Here is a 19,650-nt window from a genome sequence, read left to right as displayed (position 1 = left end):
AAGCTTAACGTGGGTTACCTAGCAACATCCCTGTGCCCAAACAAGCAAGCAAATGAACAAAACTGAGGGCAGAAGAGTCAGATTTAAGTACAAAGTAGATATTCTAGTGACAGGCTTGGGCTTAAAAAAAAAAAAAGATGCTTGGGAAAACATAGTAGAATCCCTTACCCCAGTTTATCCTTGATATTGTGGAAAATAAATTAGGCTCCAGACCCACCAAACTTTAGATGCAATGAAGGATGCAAGGGGAAAGCTAAAAGCTCTTTATATGAAACTTAATATTATATCAATTTCTATAAAAGGCCATAAGAAAAGTAGGAAATAAAACTAATAGAAGCAACCCATTTATAAGAGACTCAAAAGCATAATTTGACAGAAAAATAAGACTGTAAACTCATCAAAAATATTAGTGAGAGAGTTTTAAGATCGATATAAGCAGAAAAACACTATGTCTATAGATGAGGAGACTCAGTATTGTTAATCCTGTCCACATTGGCCTGCAGGATTAGATGGCATCCCAGTAAAAGTTCCAAAGGAAAGTTATTTTGAAACTGCCGTGTTAAATTCCAAGATACACACGTGAATGCAAAGAAGCAAGGATAGCTAAAAATAATATTGAAAAATAAGCCAAGTTGGAGAGGCTATCCTAGCACAGCGACCTGCAAACCAATACAGTAATAACCCGAGAAGTAAGTATTTGCAATATATAGTAAGTCTAGAAATAGACTCACACAAGCCTGGTTGTAATTTTACAGGAATATCATCCACACAACTAAAAGAGCACTCTCCATTAAGGGGAGTGGGGACAACGGGATATAAAGAAAATTAAATGTCAATTTTATTTCGTATTCAAGTGTTAATTGAGATAAATTATGAACCCAAGCAAACTCACTCTAAAAGTTCCCAGGGGGGAAAAAAACTTTGAAATTTGAGAATGGTCAATGATTTCATAGAATGGAAATGTGTGTCCCCAACATGCCAATCACAGCAGAAAGAAATGGATGAGCTGGATGGACTTCATCAAAGTTCACATCTTTGTTCATGAAAAGATGCTATTACGAATATTAGCAGACAAACTATCAACCAGGAAGAAATACTTGTGACACAAGCCAGATATGGGGAAGGTCTTTAATTCCAGCCCCTGGGAGGCAGAGACAGGGGGATTGCTCTGAGGGAAACACCAGTCTGACATAAATAGTGAGTTCTAGACATAGTGAGACCCTTTTTGTAAAACCCAGTGTATATACTTTGTTCGAACCTGAATTGGATTGTGTCCTTCTGTAAGAACACAATACAAGTTGTTTATCCAATGTCTCACCTGTATGTATGTGTCCATGTATCTCTATGTGCTCACGTGTGACTGCCAGAGGTCAACCTTGAGTGTCATCCTCAGGTGCCTTGGTTTTTGAGACAGTCTCCCACCAGGACCCTCAGCTTGCCAGTTAGGCTAGGCTGGCCAGCCATGGAGCCACCGGGTTTACTTGTCTCTGCTTTGATGAAGCCCAGTTGATTCATTTCTTTCTGTTGTGGGCAGCATTTTGGGCATGTACGTTTCCATTCCATGAGTGTTTTTATGTTTGGGTTTTAATTCATCTTAACATTTGAATACTATATATATATATACATATATATGTGTGTATATACTCTGTATGTGTGTACAGATAGCGAGAGATGACAGATGTATGTATATTTGACAAACAATAACATAATAAAGAGTCAAGCACTCTAAAAAGGGATAAAAAATGACCCAGAGGAGGGTACATGAAGGAGTAGCTAACTTGTACAAAGATGATCAATACTACAGTTATCAGAGAAAAACACATTAAAATCACCAGTATTATGCCATTCAAACAATTATGATTAAAGTTAAAAAAGACCAATAAACAATGTGGGTGAAGGTGAAGGCCAGGAACGATAGGAGCTTACACGTATTACTGGTGAGAGCATGATACAGGCAGTCACTCTGAAGAAACAGTTGCGTGTTTCCATGAAGTTGAACATACACCTACCCTATGAACCACCTATTAGATATTAACTACACTGAGCCAAACCTAGAACAACCCAGAGGTCCGGCATGAAGATAATGGACAAGCAGGGATGGGAAATGGTCACTTGGTAACCTGTTGCCATGGAGGCATGAGGACCTGAATTTACCCCCCTAAAACTTACAGAAAAAGCTGGTGTAGTGGTATGAGTTTGAAATCCCAGAATGGGGGAAGTGGAGAAAAAAATGGCCCCTATGGCTCGATGGCTGGCTAGCCTAGTCTAACTGGCAAGCTGGGTGGTCCCAGTTAGAGACTGTCCCAAAAGTCCAAGGCATCTGAGGAATGGCACTCAAAGATGGCCATCAGGATGAACACTGAGTCCCATATGTAGCCCCATATTGGGACTTTAATTTCAAGGGATACTATTGCCGTGATGAAACACCATAACCAAAAGCAGCTTGAGGGAGAAAAGAGTTCATTTGCCTTACATATCCTGAATTACATCTATTGAGGGAAGCTAAGATAGGAACTCAGACCCAGTGGAAACCTGAAACCCCAGGAGCTGATGCAGAGGCCATGGAGGAATGCTTGCTCAGCCTGCTCTTATGGCATCCAGCACCACCAGCCCAGCGCTGGCACCACCCATAATAGTCTGGGTCCTCCTGCATCAATCACTAATTTTAAAAATGCCCCACAGGCTTGCCTGACAGCTCAGTCTTATGGAAGCATTTTCTCAAGTGAGGTTCCCTCCTTTTGGACGACTCCAGCTGTGTCAAGTTGACATGAACAATCCAACGCACATGGCTCTGTCCTTCTGGATTTTCTTCCTCGGACATACATCTCTCTTGGGGATCCTTCTTCTCCTTGCCTGCAACTCTCCTTGGCAGATGTGCCATAACCCTAGGATGTCCACCATCTTGGGGGTCTCCATAGCAACACAGGCTTCACTTTCACATCTTCAAGTGATGGCTTCTCCCAGCCTCTTGATACCTCAGAGGTTTCACACAGGCACCACCACCATATTCTGCCTGGCCTTGGTGGCTCTCTGAAACTGGGGAGGAAAACTTCATGCCTCTAAAGCCACTATATGAACAACACGACCAATTTCGGCTGCCAGTTTGGGATGGATCTTGGTCTCCTTGCCTTGCATCAGCAGCCAGAGCTGCTTCTCAGATTCTCTCTAGGAGCAGGCTCACTTTCACACCTTGGAAGCTTCTGTGGAAGGTGTTTTGCCTTGAGAGCCTCACTCCTTCAGCTCTGCGGCAGAAGAGCATCTTCCTTAGTGGTAATAGTCCTAACCGGTACTGCCTCCCTTCGAGCACATGCCTTGGCTGGAACACTGAGATTCCTAGGGCCCCCCGGTTCTCTCCAAACCATGCATTTGGTATTTTTTTTTCCTGCCTCGCTTGCTCTTTTTCATTATAGATCTGATTTGAGTCTTACCATCAGCCGTCAACTGAAGCGTCCACTCTATCCCTGATGATTCTGTATCTCCTAAGGTGACACTATTGTGTCCAGTACCGATGACATTAGCTCAGGTGGCTTGTAATAGGGGGCCTGTAAAACACTTTTTAAAACTTTTATTACAGCTACCTATGTACAATTACTTTTACATACAATTACTTACATTTGTGTGTATACACACGCGCGGGTTGAGTGTGCCATGTGCATGAATGGGAGTCAAAGGACACCTCGCAGGACTCACTCCTGCCCTTCTGCCATGTGGGTCCTATGTGGGACTTGGATCACTAGGCTTGGCAGCAACTGTTTTACCCACTGAGCCACTTCACTAGCCTAGAAACAAATGTTTATGTCCTGTTTGTGCTCCTACTAATGCAATAACTTGCTTTCATGCTAGAGTGTGGTCTCAATCTCCTTGATTGCCATCATCAATGTCAGCAAATGTGCTTTTGCTGAAGGGGAAAGCTCACTGACCAAGTTGGTTGTGAGTACGTGGCACAGGTTACTTGTAGGGGACATTCATTCTTAGCCTTGAATCTCCAGGAGTCTAGAAAGCAATGAAACACTTGTTCTCTCGGCCACATGACCTCTGTTGCCCCTTCAGGGTCTGTTTATCCTCATGCAGGGTCAGAGCCGCCTGGCATAGGACGGCTGGGATTTGGGGAACACGTTTTAACCTTTCGTCTTTGAAAAATAGTCAGAACCCAATTGAGCATGGGCAAAGAAAGCGCTCGGAGCTGTTGTGCTTTCCATGACGGGTACACACACCAGCGCGCCTGTCGCTTTGGAGATGATTCTGTAGCTACTTTGAGACTTGACTTTGGAGCCTGCCTGGGGCCGTCTTAAAAGCAAGTCCAGGATGAAGCAAACTAGCAGAATTCCCATTGTCCATCAAGTCCAACGTAAATAGCTAACCAGAACTGGGTGTTTTGGGGGTACAGGGTTTGGTCCACGTGGAGGAGCTTGAGGAGCTAGCCAGCGGAGAGCCAAACTCTTGTGTTCTGTCACTGAGATGTGAGGAGAGGGCCAGAGTCACCTGAGGAGGAGTTGCCCTCTGCATTGCTGTGCTTCCAGTGCCCCCCCCACTGCCCCCCCCACAGCTTTTACAGGATTCCCTTCTATTTTCTTTTTCTAACACAGCTCAATCATAAGAATCCGCGCCTTTCCCTGCCTCCCCGCAGCCCCTAGTGATGTTTTGTTACACTCATGATGAAAGAGAAGTGTCTGCGCAAGCGCGTTGTTTCTCTTCTCCAAGCCACATGGACTTCCCTTTGATATGGAAAGAGTAATCTCACAAGTTCCACTGTAAAATATACAGGAGGAAGAAATATGATTAAGCTCCAGGGATGTGAGCTGCCACCTAGATTTCCAGCAAATGAGCTGAGGGTGAGCTCTCCTTGACATTACTCATGTCAATGACCAATTATGATGAGTCTGAATTGTCAACGGTGCTACTCACCTTTCACTTAAAATGCATGGTTTAATTTCGCCTCCTTTCTTCTAGATACTGAGACGTAAGAGGTGCCCCACAGGCCCCTCGAACCATTAGCTGCTGCTCCACACCCCTTCATCGCTCTTTCACCTTCTCTGCCCTGAATATTCTTAGTGATTAGCAGCTATCTCCTCTCTGGCACCCAGCCCTGCCTTCCCGCTCCTTGGAATTGCCCGCACGGGTGTTTGCAGAGAGGCTGCTCAGCTTGCTCAAGTGTCACCGAAGGAGAGGGGGTGGGGCCAGAAGAGCTTTAAAAGGGAGAGGGGAGTCTCTCTGGGTTCCAAAAAGAGAAGCTCACCCGGCAAGGAATCCTATCTGCATATTTCTTCTTCAGCCTCATCCCTCATCCCGGTGGGGCTTGGAACTTTACATCAATTCTTTTCCTTTCTCGTATCTCTCTGAGCCCTTGCCTGGCTGTGCCTGTCACGGGGAGAAATCAGTCACCCGCGGGCCTCCAGCGCTCTGAGACTCTGTGAAATTTGTCATACGGGTGTCAGGTATTTCTTATTGCGGTCAAAAAAAAAAAAAAAAAAGTGAGATAAAGAACTCTCCCGGAGCATTTGAGCCTGCACTCAGAGGTGAAGGAGCTGAAAGGTAGCCAGCCTTAAAGCAGCTAAATAAAAGATGCCCCGGGGCCGAAGGCTGACCTGGCTGGAAGCTCTGGGGGTCCAGCGCGCGGACTTCGCCTCCTCTATGCTTTAGCAACTTAAAAGTCACCGTCTATTGACCTTAGAGCCACCGAGACCATGCAGCTCTCACTGGCTTTCCTGCTGGTGGCTTTAAAGATTGGTGTAGTCAGCGTCACAGCACAGCAGCACGGGAACTGTCAGCTAGGTCCTCCGGAGAGAAGCGGGACCTCCGTTTGTGCAGGTCAGTAATCCAAGTACAGGAGCCCACCCTCGGAGGCATCTGCCTCAAACACCTGTGCCTCCTTCGCCCCGCCCCCCACGCGGCCCCCTTCGTCTGTCTTTGGGTGTGTATGTTTGCTTAAGTTGTGTATTCTGAAGTGTGTGTGTGTGTGTGTGTGTCTCCTGGTAGAGGTCAGGTGCTGCCAATTATAAAATGCCTCCGTTCTCTGCTGATCTGTGCAGGAGTGAAAATGCCTCGTTTAAAACCAGCTGAATATTTCTTTTCACGTAAATCTCAGTCCTTATTCTGGGGAGCCGGTAACAGCCAGCTGATCAGTGCCGTATTTGAAACTGGAGGAAACATATGGTGGCAATGGGTCGTGTAGGTTTTGAAAAGCCTTCCTTCTGATAAGCGTACGTCATAAAGTGCCATGAGTTAATTAAAGGGACGTTTGCGTTTTGTTGTTGTCGTTGTTTTAACAAAACCAAAAACCAGTCTCAAGTTCAGCCTCTGATCCTCAGCCTTGGAAGCTCTGACACAGCTCTTGGGTTCTCAGCGACAGGTGCACTGTGACTTTGCAAACTGCTGAGAAATGACATGGAGTAACTGAGCCCGTTCCTTTCCTTAAACTCTTGTGAACTCCAAGGGGAATTGGGGCTTTTTCTGATTGCACACTATGGAGGCTAACATTCCGGTTGGAAACGTTTCCTCACTGTTGATTCTTTCCTCCGAGGCTCAGTCCCGAACCTGCTGTGTAGGAGAGGAAGATACTTCATTTCCCCTAGAGTCCACACTGTCCTGGAAGTCCTTCCTCGTCATCTTTCTTTTTGCGTTCTTTTGAGACAGCATCTCACTCTTTAGCTCAGACTGCCCGGGAACTTACTGTGCTTCCCACGGGCTGGGATTACAGGTGTGTGTCACCATCTTGTTCTTTTAAGATAGGGTCTGTGTTCCTAAACAAACAAACCAACAAACAGCAACGTAGATTGAAGAAAACATATTGTGTTTTCAGAAGAGAAAGCTCTGGAAGATAGATTGCTGCGGATTGTGAGACTAAAAGTCAGGCTGCTGCTGTGTGGACCTCCAAACTGGATAGCTCAGAGAAACTGCACATATGGAAATCAGGTGTTATTACTCCCAAGCCCCAGAGTGTTACCAGGGAGTGTTCATCATTCATCGGAATTGCAGAGCAGATCTCTGGGTTTTGAAGGTGGGGGAAGTGCTTGCTACTTATGCCTGCATCCCCAGGACCTAGGGCACTGCTACTTTGCATATACTCAGTAAATTCTTGCTCCTCTAATCACATGAATAATAGCATCAGAAAGGGGGAGACAAAAGACTGAACTGAACCCCCTTCCCCCCCCATCCCCCCCGCCGTGAGCCAGTAGCTAGTGGAGACAGAGGAGGAAAGTCTTGGCCACTTGGCCACAGTTGTGCTGTGTGGACTGGAACGTCACAGGGTGGAGGGGATTCCCTGCAGTAGCTGGGAAGCGATCAGAGTCAGGTCCTGCTACCTGCTGGTTAGGGAGAGGTGGGAGCCAATCCTGCAGCTGGTGGCAGGAAGAGCTGAGCCCCTGAGCAGATTTTAAGAAGGGGAAGAAAGGGAAGGAATGATTCTGTAAGCATGGCCCTTGGTCCTTGGGAATAGTGTTGTGGTTCCTTTGCCTGGTGTTCCTGTCCACTCGTGCTGGGGACTGGCGTGCTTTTCCGAAATAGTTTGCACCAGGTTGACAGGAAACTCAGACAGAGATAATGACTTGGGGAGACTGTGTCAGAGTGTGGAAGAAATAGAATTTAAAAGCAAACAAACTTGATTTTGGGTTTGCGTTGCTTTCTTAAGAGTTGGATTATTTTACCATATCCCTTGGAAGTGACACCTGTTTCTTGGGATGATTGTTGGGGGCGGGGCGGTGGGGTGGTGGGAGGTGATGGCCAGAGGGAACATGTGTAATATCCCTCACCCAACGACTGACCTAATAAATATCCTCTTAGGCTCCGTGTCTTGACTACAGTTCTTTGGTCAGGCCATTCCTTGTGTTGCCTTATTTTGAATGCTGCGGTGGCATGGTGCAGACTTCAGAGAGTGGCCCTCTGCCCCTTGGCTCCCCATTGCTTGTGGGTCACTGCTTTAAACCCTCTACATCACTCTGCATCTTAGGTTGGTTGAAAACTGCCTAGGTCACACCCTATCGCCCTTGAATTCCAGAGGATACCATTTCTTTCCCCTCTGTAAATAGATAATGGTGACATCGTCTATTTTTCCCCCCACTTAAATTCTACTTGGACTTCTTGGCTTTGGCATTGAGACCATTCACCTACGTGGCCAACTTGACCCAGAAAGAAGAATGTTTTGTGGCCTAACAAGATCCAGGTAAACCGTCTCAAGCTTGCTGTTCTCACATATGCCGGTCAGCCAACCCAAGAGATAACAAGATAAAATTTCTTCCCCCCCCCCCTTCACCAGGATTGAAATCAAACAATTTCTTGGCTTTTATTTAAGCAAAAGCAGATGAGGACAGCAACAAAGAAGACTGTTAAGGGAGGCGGTTTCTGAACTTTCAAACCTCTTTGCCCTAGAGGACAAATGTCAGTTGGACAGGGAACTGTTCCTGCCTGGCCTGGCGTCTGAACCTGTGCTGTTTGTTCTTGGTAAATGACGATCACGGAAGAAGCCCAGGCTCAGAGAACTGGCTGTGGGAGGGATCTGAGCATGGCACGGAGTCAACTCACCGGGGAGACTGCTTTTAGGAGTAGGCACTGAGGTCACTGGTTTCTGAAAGGGTTGAAGTTTGCTTGGCGTCCCTGACATGTGCAAAACAGAGTGATTTTTCAGATCTAAATCTTGTCCTGCTTTCTCCCAGTTTTAGAAAAGTTTCTGTTGATATCTAACTACGGAGAAACGTCAGGATGGTGTTTTATGTACATTTTTTTTGTCTGTAAATATAAGCCTGCCTGGCTTATGACTCGGTCTTGCTACATGTGGAAAAATGTATCTTGCTTTCTTCACGGTAAAAGAAAGCTGGTGGTGCCCTCTTCCTGGCATTGTCAGCACCGTGTTAACGTGGTTGTATTCCTCAGTCCCTCAGAGTCGCTTGTAGAACAGTACACTTTCTTCCGAGGAATTCCTAAAGACTTGCAAGAACTTTTCTGCTTTTGTGAAGCAGACTGGTGTTTACTTTAGCTTTTATTATTACTGCCAACCCGAACAACCCTGATGCTAGAGAATGGAGTGGCAGCTTCTTGACGACATAGTTTCTAACACTAGAAACTGGAGGAAAAGCAGTAACCGTGGTTCCAGGAGCCCCGACGAAGGACCGTGGGATGAACCACATGCTCACACTGCCATCCAGAATGTGTCTACTCCTCATGTGACACAAGTATTATCTGGATTTTAGGTGCACTAAGAATTCAAATTTCTTTTCTAGATTATTCTTGGAATTGAGGTAGCTTTTTCACACCGTCAATTCCATGTCTTCCCCAGTGGTCCCATTTGCTAGGCACTGGGACAAAAAGATTGCTCAGAGTCAGGCCTCTGCAGATGACTGCAATTTTGCCAGGTGTGGAAGAAGAAGAAGAAGAAGAAGAAGAAGAAGAAGAAGAAGAAGAAGAAGAAGAAGAAGAAGAAGAAGAAGAAGAAGGACAGAAGGGATCTCCCTATTTCCTGGCAAGCCTCATGCACTCTGAAAATGCACTTTCTTCTGTGTCCATGCTACAAGCTTCCCAGGGCGACTATGGGATGGCGTAGGCAAACACATCTCCTTTAGCAGGCTTGCCCCTTGGCATTGTCTTTCAGAGCTTTTTCTTTCAGTCATGGGAGTTAGGGAATGTGCAGAAACTCAATTCTCTTAGCCCAACACAGGCTGGGCACCTCAATTCCCATCATCCCCTGACCCTTCCAAGCCTGGAGTTTGAATTTGCACATCTCTTTTCATTTCTGACCTTGGTTTTTCTGATTCTCCCAAGCAGGCTGAGCATGCTCATGTCTGCCAGTGTTTGGATTTCCCAAATGTTTCCCAGGATACTCTGTGTCCTGGAATTGTGTGGATGTGAAGGTACCTCAGACCTGATTGTTCCTCTGGTAAAGATTCATGATAACCACTGATTTTATTTACAAAAGCTCCAGGATACACTAGGAAGGGCTTTCCATAGAAAAGCATGGCCTTCCTGTACTCCGGCTCCCTTCTCTGCACATACCTCTATGGGAGGTAGCTCTTTCTATGGGTAGACGGTTGCTAGGATACAGAGATTGAGAAGAGCATCAGGGCAGCTGCCTTGCTCTTTCGTGTGGTACATCAGTTAAGAAGCAGTGTTTCATTTCATTCGCATATCAGAAGTGCCTCTGCTTTGTGTTACTTACTCTAATAAGATATGGCAGCTAGGTCCCTGGGACGAGCCAAAGCTAGGATGTTTTTGTCATTTTTTTTTTTTTACCATCCTTGATGGCAAAGCATTTCTATATTTTTATTCTTACTGCAATCATATTTGCCTCCAAAGTTTCAAATAAAATGCTTATTTAAAGTATTTTTCTGTGTATTTTAGTAGCTATACATACAGCTGTGGTCCAGACCTCAGTTCTAGCCAGTTTGGGAGAGAGAACAAAGAAATTAGAGCTGAGTGATAGGCTTGACGCCTTTCAATACTTTTCTTCCTCTGTATTAAAAAAATCTTTTTTTCAAGTTAGAGTATAGTTGCACACGCCTTTAATCTCAGCCCTCAAGAGGCAGAGGCAGGTGGATCTCTGTGCGTTCAATACCAGTTCCATCTACACAGTGAGACCCTGACTCAAAACCAGAGAAGTCTTTTTGTCTAAGGACCACTTACAAGTGGTCTGGTGGCAAGCATTTATATGTCTAGCTGTGTTACTTGAGAAGCATTACTTTTTTAAAAAATTGCTACTTAAAAGTAATTAGAAGAAAAGCAATTATGTTAGTTATAAGTAAGACCCACGTCAACTTCTAGCAGCCTGCGTTGTAGAAAGCACTGATTTCCGTGACTGATGACGTTTTTGTGAAGAAGCCTAAGCCTGTGCTAAACTTTGGAATGCCCGGATGTTACAAGGTCATGTATCTGACTTCTCTCAGGCAGGCAGAGGTGGAGGTCCACACAGAGGCAGCAGCTCATGAGGGACCTCTCTTGCCACTATGCAGACCCACCTGGGTTCATGTCCTGCAAAGTTATAACACACATTGGCACTTCCCAAAGTAGACTGTTAAAAGCCCACCCATGTGATGACTGTTGGTTCTCCTTGCCAAAAAGTTTTCTCGAATTCTAACTTGGATTAAGAAAACTTTCTTGGGGCATGGGAGAAGATGGCTTAGTGGGCAAAATGTGCAGTAAAGTATCTGGGAAATTTTGTCTGTGTGTGTGTGTGTGTGTGTGTGTGTGTGTGTGTGTGTGTTGGGGTCGAGGCACACACATGTGGCATAGGCTCTCATGTCAGAGGACAGACTGGGATGTTGCTGGCCTCACCTTTACCTGTCATCTCACTGCAGCAGGCTTGGAATTACAAATGTGTACTACCGCTTCTGACCATGTGGGATCTGTGGATTTGAACTAAGTTCCTCACGCTTGCTTGCCAGGCAAACATGTTACCCACTAAACCACCTCCCTCGGCCTGAAAAACGTTTCTAATTCTTCATGTTGATAAGTCCGTTTGAGTCTCATCATAGTGGTTTTTAAAGAAAGTTGAGCCTAATTTATGTCAAGAAGCTGAGAGGTATTTAAACCGCTCACTGAAAAATAAATAATTCCTTATAGCAAATGGACACTACAATAGAGTCCACTGTTTCTCAAAGCTGCATTTTTTTTTTTTGAAAAAGCTTTTCCCCCCCCAGTTATCTTGATTGTGGAACTGGCCAAGAGACAGGCACGTGACTTAATGGAGCAGACAGTAAAATCCAGATATGGATTCACAAGCAAGTCATTTGATCTTTCACAAAGGCACAAAAGCAACATTGTAGAAAATTCATCTTTTTTACCAAATGGTGTTGCAGTAGTTAGACATCCAGGTGTCTGGATGCTTGAACTTCTGTAAACGGCACATTGAACCTGGATCCCAACTGCACAGTCTCCACAAAATTGAGCTCAGAAGGTATTGTAGACCTGAAGTCAAGTAGAAAAACTACAAAACTTTAAAAAGCAGATATCTTCGCTCCAGCGTTAAATGAGGAGTTCTGAGAAATGCTATTAAGAACAGAATTTTTTAAAACTCTAATAATAATCAACTTAAAACCAGGCAAAGAACTTAGAAAAGATGCAAGAGGGGTCTGTTAATCTATGACCAGGTGCCCAATTTTAAACAGGTAGACACACTAGTTTAAGGCTTAAAAAGAAATATTTTTAAAAAGAAGGGCAGGTAGGAGCCAGGCTCTCAGTGGACCACCATGCCTGGTCAATACGGTGCTGGGGATTGAACTCAGAGCCTTGGACATGCTAGGCAAGTGCTCTATGACCTGAGCCACATCTTCAGCCCCTTAAAAAGAAATCTTAATGTGATATAAAGCAATCTTGTTCACCAGTTGTTTATTCTTGCTTCCTTATCCCTGTCCTATAAACCTACTCTCTACCACTCCCTGGTGGGAATCTTCATTTTACTAAGGTGAATGGGGACTGCATACTTTTCTCTTTGACATGAAGGTGATCACCTGTTCATAAACCACCCTTGTATCTTTTCTGTTAAGTGTCTAAGTCCTTTGCCTGTTTTTAAGTTGTTTATAATTATTGGAGGCTTTACAAATACACATTGGTTATACCAGGAGGATGAATTGCGAGTTGGTCTTATCTCTGGGGGGAGTCTGGTAGTCCCTCAACTAGTGGTCACTTTGGGTGTTCAAGAGATCAGTCTAAAACATTGGCCTCCCGTCGAGCTCTAAACCAACCTATGCTTTAATTCCTAGAGTCTTTGAATTTTACCTTCACATAGAAAAAGAGTTGGCTTACTTACCTCCCTCCCTTCTTCCTTTTTCCTTTCCTTTCTTCTTTCTTCCTTTCTTCCTCCCTCTCTCCTTTCTATCCCTCCTCCCCTTGTTTACTTCCTTTCTCTCTTCCCCCTTCCCTTCCATATCTGTTTACTTCCCTCCCTTCCTTCCTCCTTGATTTGCAGCCCAGGCTAGCCTTGAACTCTTGACCAACCTCTCTGCCTTAGCCTCACGAACGCTTGGATTACAGGTATGCACTACCGTTTGTGGCTGCAAAAGGGACTTTATATGGTGTGATCTTGAGGTAAGAGGACAATCCTGGGTCCCAAGGACAGCAGAGGAGGAAGTCAGACAAGAGAAGTAGGGATCTGAAGGTGCTTCATTGCAGCTTCCAGACGGGGAAAAGAGCAGAGAGCCAAGGGGTGCAAAGAATGCATTCCATGTGAGCTGCGAGCCATTCTAGGATTAAGTAGACAGTTTCCAAGTGATGCAATCACAGACATTAACTTAAAGGGTCCTCGTTTCTAATTTGCTCCCACAACATGGAGATGAAGAACATAGCCTTGCCAGGGATATGACTTGAACAGCATTTTCTGCAGTGAGTTCTTGATCCATCTGAACTACAGCATGCCAAACACAAACAGTTCCTGGTGCATTCAGTTTGGGGTCAGCAATGCAGCCTGATATGTAGAAGCTAAGATCTATAATAAGAAAGACTTACCTTAGTGTCCTGAATCAACTTGGCCTTGGTCCTGAGATCTGTGGCCAGGCACCTGCTCCAAATGTCAGTGTCATCTGAACAGGGGCAATGGCCATGTAAGTAGTACTACCGAACTGAACTGATGAAGCAATGCAAAGTGCCACTCCCCAAATAATAAACATTCTGCCTTGTTCTTCTCTTGCCATTCATCACCACCTCCTTGGGACATTAACACCCTTAAAGACTGAGAAATCCTGTTGAAAATGAAGACCATCATTGCAGAGACTACTGGCTCCCTTATGGCTCCAAGGACCTAAAGCAAACTTGTGTTAGCTTGACCGTGGATGTGGTTAGGAGTTAGCAGGAACTGGTTGTGGCTGGCTTGGAGGGGGTTATAATATTTTGTTACTCCTCAGGTCTTGAGTGCTAGCCCTATTCATTTTCAGGAAGCAAGAAAATTCTTTACAGAGCTAAGACTCAGACTGGAACCTCCTAGCTTCTGTATTACATCTGAGTCATGTGGATTCTATATCCAACATGCCTTGATTCTGTTTATTAAGAATAAGCTGAGAGGAAAGCTTTGATTATCAAAAGGGCACTTGGTGCCCTTTTAACTACCATGGATGTAAGTGGGGGTGGGGGGAGGGAGACAGAGGCAGAGAGAGGGAGGAAGGGAGGGAGGGAGAGAGAGACAGAGATTGAGGGGGGGAGGGAGGGAGGTAGAGAGAGGCAGAGACAAAGAGGAGGAGGGAGACAGACAGACAGGGGGGGGGAGAGAGAGAGAGAGAGAGAGAGAGAGAGAGAGAGAGAGAGAGAGAGAGAGAGAGAGAGAGATCTGCACTTCATACAAGCCAAGCTATGCTCCCCTTCAAGTGGTCATGAGTGACTTCTGCAAGGGTTTAGGAGGTTGCCAGGTGGTGCAGCCCCGGGTGGTGGCAGGCTTTCTTACTGTCACCCACAATTCAGAGGCAAGTTCTTTTTTCATGTTGTGGCTGAATCCTGACAGTCCAGAAGTTAGTTCACCATCTTTGTCCCAGGAACCCCTTGGTGGTGATGGGGGGCGGGGGCAGAGCATCAGTCACTTTTCTTGTTAATCTTGCTCCAGTAAGGTTCTAAAGCATCCAAGGTGAGCAGAAAACTGTCGAGGCCTCCTCTCACTTATCCATGCGTCAATCCCACAGAGAGGATGGAGATGTTCGGTCTGTTGCCCACTTCGATCCTAGTTTGCCTTTTGTCTCTCTCCCATGCTATGGGGCCTCTGTTCTTTGTAGTCACTAATAGAAATTTTCCATATGCTCCATGCTTCTTGGACTCCTCTCTGGTCCTGGAAGTTACTCTATCACCCCGAAGGTTAAGAAATTGGGGGTTCTCGTTGGCTGTGGTCCTTGGACTTGCTCCTTAGAGAAGTGGTTTGATGCTTCTACGCACTTCCTTCTTATTGCACCAAAAATTAGTCCAGTACACTTTGATGTGGGGAAGCTTTTGCTGCTCCAAAGTGCACCCTGTGCTGAAATACACATTCACACGTTGTCTCATGCTCTGGTGTTTCCATCCCCCTTCACTGGTGTGCAAAACCACAAATGACTGCAGTGTCTCTAGTGTAGAGGAAACTGACATTTGCGCTAATCCTAATCTCCAAATAGTTTCACTGTACTTCAGAAAGTCATATTACATCCCAGGTCTACAAACACCCAACCGCAGCACTCGTTTACATAAAAGAGGGCTGATGGTGCAAGTGCGCAAACACAGTCTTCAGGGAAATGGAATTAGAGTCAACCGCACAAGTAATGAGGACAGTGGTGCCCTTACCCGTGATGGTGACAGGTGACAGGAGGGGACGGGACAGGGGGAGGGAGAGGGTGAGAGGAGGGAGGGAGGAGACTGGGTTGAACAGACGAGTTGGAGAAGGCTAGGTACTATCTATAGGTGAAGAGTCTCCCAGGTGAATGTTTCTACTTGGTACTGGGAATTACACAGCCAGCATGAGAAGATGGGTATGCCAGAGAGGTTTTGTGTTGCCGTGTCCAGAATGCCTTCCTGTTCAGTAGAAAGGATTTATTTGGGCCAGAGGCTCAGAGTTCTCGGTCTGTGCTTGCTTGGCTGTGTGTTTTAGGATCCACTGTGAGGCAGGATGTCACTGCAGCAGGAGCATATAACAGGGGCTGTTCTCCACATCTCTGCTGGCAGGAAGCACACACGGCAGTAGTGGAAGAGGCCAGGGCACCATAGTGTACCCTTAGTGAATCACTTCTGCCAAGTAGGCCCTACTCTCTGCTTTGTCTGCCTCCTAAGAACGGATTGTCAATCGAGAATCTAACCCATAGATTGTTGGAGACAGCTGATGTAACTGTCTCAGGAAGTGGGCTCACACACTCACCAAGAAGTATGCCGTCACTTACCTCAGAGGTATTTCGTAACCCAATGAAAAAGGACCACAAAACCTCAGCATTATACAAAGCCACTTGTCTCTCAGTCTGTGCCCATTCCATGTCTTTGATGGTGTCTCGGGGCCTTTACAGCTTAGGTGGTAACTAAGCATGACCCCTTCCCTGCTGTCCTGTGGGCTGGTGTTGACACAGAGATAGGGGGAGAGGCTTTGCGTCCACTCTCTTAGACATCAGTCATGGCATCTATTAAAGTTTCCCCTGACCTGATGCCTCTTCCTTCCTCCTGCATCTCCTCTATTAGTGTTTATCCACTGAAATGTAGTTAACGCTTTCCAGATTTAGAGCCAGAGTTAGAGCCTGCTGAGCCATCATGTTTAATCTTTAGGACCATAAGTCATTTACTAAATTCCATTACAGGATAAAGGCTTATTTTATTCAAGGAAAATAAAATAAAGCCAACAAGAAAGGTAGCTAGACCCTTGTCCTCTGAGCTTCCCCTCACCTCAGGAGTTCCAGCACTTTCTAAATGCAGGGCGGTAGCATCCTGTTCCCTTCTGGTCATGAGAGACTAAGGAATGCAGCCTCCCTCCAGGAAATGAGACTCTCCCCGATTCACTGAAGAAGGGATGGGGCTCCCATTCAGATACTGAGATGTGGCAAGTCAGAGTAGAAGGTGGCCGGGATCTACATAGGAAAGGGCACCAGGCGTGGGGTTAGAGCTCAGAGCAAGCCATTGCTGGGACCAGGGAGGTCTTCCGCTAAGGCTTAGTAAATGAAAATTCAAGGTGCCCGCTGAAATTCGTTCCAGATAGAGAATAGTCTTTGAGTGTGAGTTGTAACATTTAGATTGGTTTGATACTCAGATGTGCCTGGCCGAGGAAGAGGGGGGTGGTGAGCGGCAGAAATGTTTTGGATTCTTTTGGATTTGGATTTTGAAATATTTGCATATGCATAATGAGCTGTATTGAGAACAGCATCGGAGTCTGCAGGCAGACCTCACTTATACGCATAACCTGAGGATGACTTTATTCAACATGTTTAGTCTGCCTGTGTGATCAGGCATGGCATTTTCCACTTGTGACTTAAGACGCCCCTCTGACCTCTGCCATATTCTGTGTCATTACTTGATAACTCTGGCCACAAGGCGAAGGCGGAAGGAAGAGAGTCTATTTCCACAAGGAGCATTTGTAATTGTTTGGCTCTGAAAGGTTCCCCATAGGCTTTGAGTGCTTAGTCCTCGAGGGCTGCGGTGTTTGGAGGAGCTGCTGAGCCTTTAGGAGGTATGGCCTGCCTAGCCACAGTAGGGAACCAGGGGGTAGAGTCAGCCTCTTGTTCTTGTCACACTTTCTGCTCTCTGGTCCACTATGATGTGAACATCCTTTTCCACACTCTTGCTGCCGTGAGCTGAGATGTCTTAGCCTTCCTTCCCTACCACAGTGGGTTCAAGCACACTGAAACCGTGGTCCAAAGCCAACCTAACAGGCATTTTGGTCATAGCAGCACAAAGTAATTGATGCAGTCATTTTATTCCCAGGCTATACAACTAAATCCAATGTTTGTACAGACTTTCTTCCTATGATAGAAAACCTTACCTTGTTTCTTTTTAATGTATATTACATGTACATTAGTAGAACATATATTTCTCTTTAAATCATTCTTTTTCATAGTTGACAATGCACATTTCTTATAATCCAGTCATAAAGGCCATGGTTTGTAGAAATTGACAGGAGTCCTGTATTCTGTATAGAATAGCTTTTATTTAAAATACAAGACTAGAAATTTAAGTTAATTCTGCGTTTTTAATTGTCATGGGAAGGATTGTATGTGGATCAGATTAAATATCACTGAAAAGCAATAAGTTGGTTTCTTTCTCCCCACTCAGGACCTGCACCCTTCCTAATTTTCTCACATGGAAAGAGTATCTCTCGGATTGACCCAGAAGGAACAAATCAGCAGCAATTGGTGGTGGATGCTGGCACCTCCGTGGTCATGGATTTTCATTACGAGGAGGAGAGACTCTATTGGGTGGATTTAGAGAGACAACTTTTGCAAAGAGTTTTCCTTAACGGGTCAAGGCAAGAGGTAAAGAACCATTATCACCCGTGGTATGTGAGGAATTTACACAAAAGCTGACAAGTGTGACGAACTGAATTTTAAATGTACAGATAATTTATGGGCCTGATCTCAGAAGCTAAACAGTATCTAGATGGGGAGATAAATGAAAATGTGTTGCGGTTCAAATGTGCATGTGTTAAATGGGGGTGTTTAATCTGCATCAGTGGTTCTAGACTAGTGATTCAGCTTACAAACACATATTTGCAAGCCTCTAAAAGAAGACCGTGTAGCTCTTAAATGTAGTTTTGAAAACATCTGATTTTGTTAAGCCGGTTACCTTGAAGGCATTGTTTGCACTTTGCACCTCAGACAGTTTTCTTCCTCAGTGAATATTCGACAGGCATCCTTTTTTTTTTGGTTGCCACATATAAGTAAGACGGGAGGGTGAAGATGCTACAGGCATGTGGTAGGGCCAGGGCAAGGATGCTGATCAACACGCTGCACTGGGTGGGACAGCCCCACTATAGTGAGGCCCTGTCTAACTTCAAGTGTCAATGGGTCTGAGGTCAGGAAAGTCTGTTTTCATCTCTATGCATTTTTAGTAAAAAACAAAACAAAACAAAAAAAAAAAAAACCCTGACATTTTGGGAGGAAAAAAAATGCCTTTGCATTCTCCAAGTATTTGTACTTGGGGTAGGGGGTGCAGTGTGAAGCCAAGGACAGATAAAATGTGTTGTATTTCTAGTCTATACAAAAGACCCTTAATCTTCTCTCTTCAACTGGGAGAACCCAGCAGTGAGTCCCAGGAGGAATGCGTGCAGGAGACGGATTACAGCGAGCAGGCGATTAGCAGATCCTCAAGCATTTATCCCAACACAACATGCTCATTGTTTGGGTTTTTTCTTTCTTTCTTTCTTTCTTTTTTTCTTCTTTTTTCTTTCTAACGAAACCTCTCTCTTTCCAATTATTCCTAAGAGCTTCAATTAGGTGCAAATCTGTCTTAGTGCTGCTCTTATACTGGCTAGCGTCACTTTAACAGGTCTGGCTGTTCCGTTTTCTCTAGCCATCTGCAGGAACAGCATGGAGATCTGAGAATTTGGAGGCTCCCCTGTCACCAAATGAGGAAAAGAGGATAAGCAGTTGTGGGTTTCTGTCAAGTCCTTAGGAAATGGCCTGGTGCCTAAAGCTCACCACTGTCCTGGCTCCTGTGCTTAAAACAATACAGACAACAGCACACATTGAATGTGAACGCCATTTAAACCGGAGCGCTAATGTGAGAATGCAGCAGTTGTTTAAGGGTTTGGCTGGATGCTCCGCTCCACTTATAGGAGACTGGGCACTCTTTACCCAGCCCTAAGCTCAGCCTTGCCCTGCAGGGAGTTAGAACCACAATGGGAGGGTTATGGCACCACAGGAACCTGTGTGGTAAACACCAAGACTTCCTTCTCGCACCATCCAATTCCCGAGAGGACTAGTTGACTTTGCCCAGGCTAGACTCAAAGGACACAGATTCTGTTGGTTGGTTCTTTGGAGAAAATGCAAGGGACAGCCCAAGACATACAAAGAGAACCCTGCTTTCTCTGGTATCATTGAGATCCGCAAGGAGGAAGGGGGCTTGACGGTAGAAGGACGAGGCAAAAAGAAAACGGGGTTCCATAACAAAACTGCCTCTAGAGACTGTGGCAAGGAAGCTATTCACAGGGAGAGAGAGTCTGTTGCTGAATCAAAACAAACTCACTCTGAGGCTAGTTCATCATTTAAAAGGTGCAGAGAATGCACTAAAGCGGCAAACACTAAGTGACAG

At 45.3% G+C, this 19,650-nt stretch overlaps 1 protein-coding gene across 4 annotated transcripts in view; it reads left to right on the top strand.

The window, feature by feature from the left end:
• Positions 1-19,650, top strand: part of LOC311583005 (pro-epidermal growth factor-like) — a 122,459-nt gene that overhangs the window by 43,780 nt on the left and 59,029 nt on the right. For 3 of the 4 annotated variants that reach the window (XM_084756359.1, XM_084756360.1, XM_084756358.1), the window contains exon 5: positions 17,674-17,873. In XM_084756359.1, coding sequence (XP_084612485.1) covers positions 17,674-17,873 — 200 coding nt within the window. Of the gene's footprint in view, positions 1-5,211; positions 5,809-17,673; positions 17,874-19,650 lie in introns of those variants that run through there. The other variant, XM_084756361.1, reaches the window with a different exon arrangement.

This window comes from Acomys minous (assembly GCF_964271855.1).
Source record: "Acomys minous genome assembly, chromosome: 14".
In the NCBI taxonomy this organism is placed as follows: domain Eukaryota; kingdom Metazoa; phylum Chordata; class Mammalia; order Rodentia; family Muridae; genus Acomys; species Acomys minous.
Note: the sequence above shows the minus strand (reverse complement) of the source record. Positions and strands in the feature narration are given on the sequence as shown.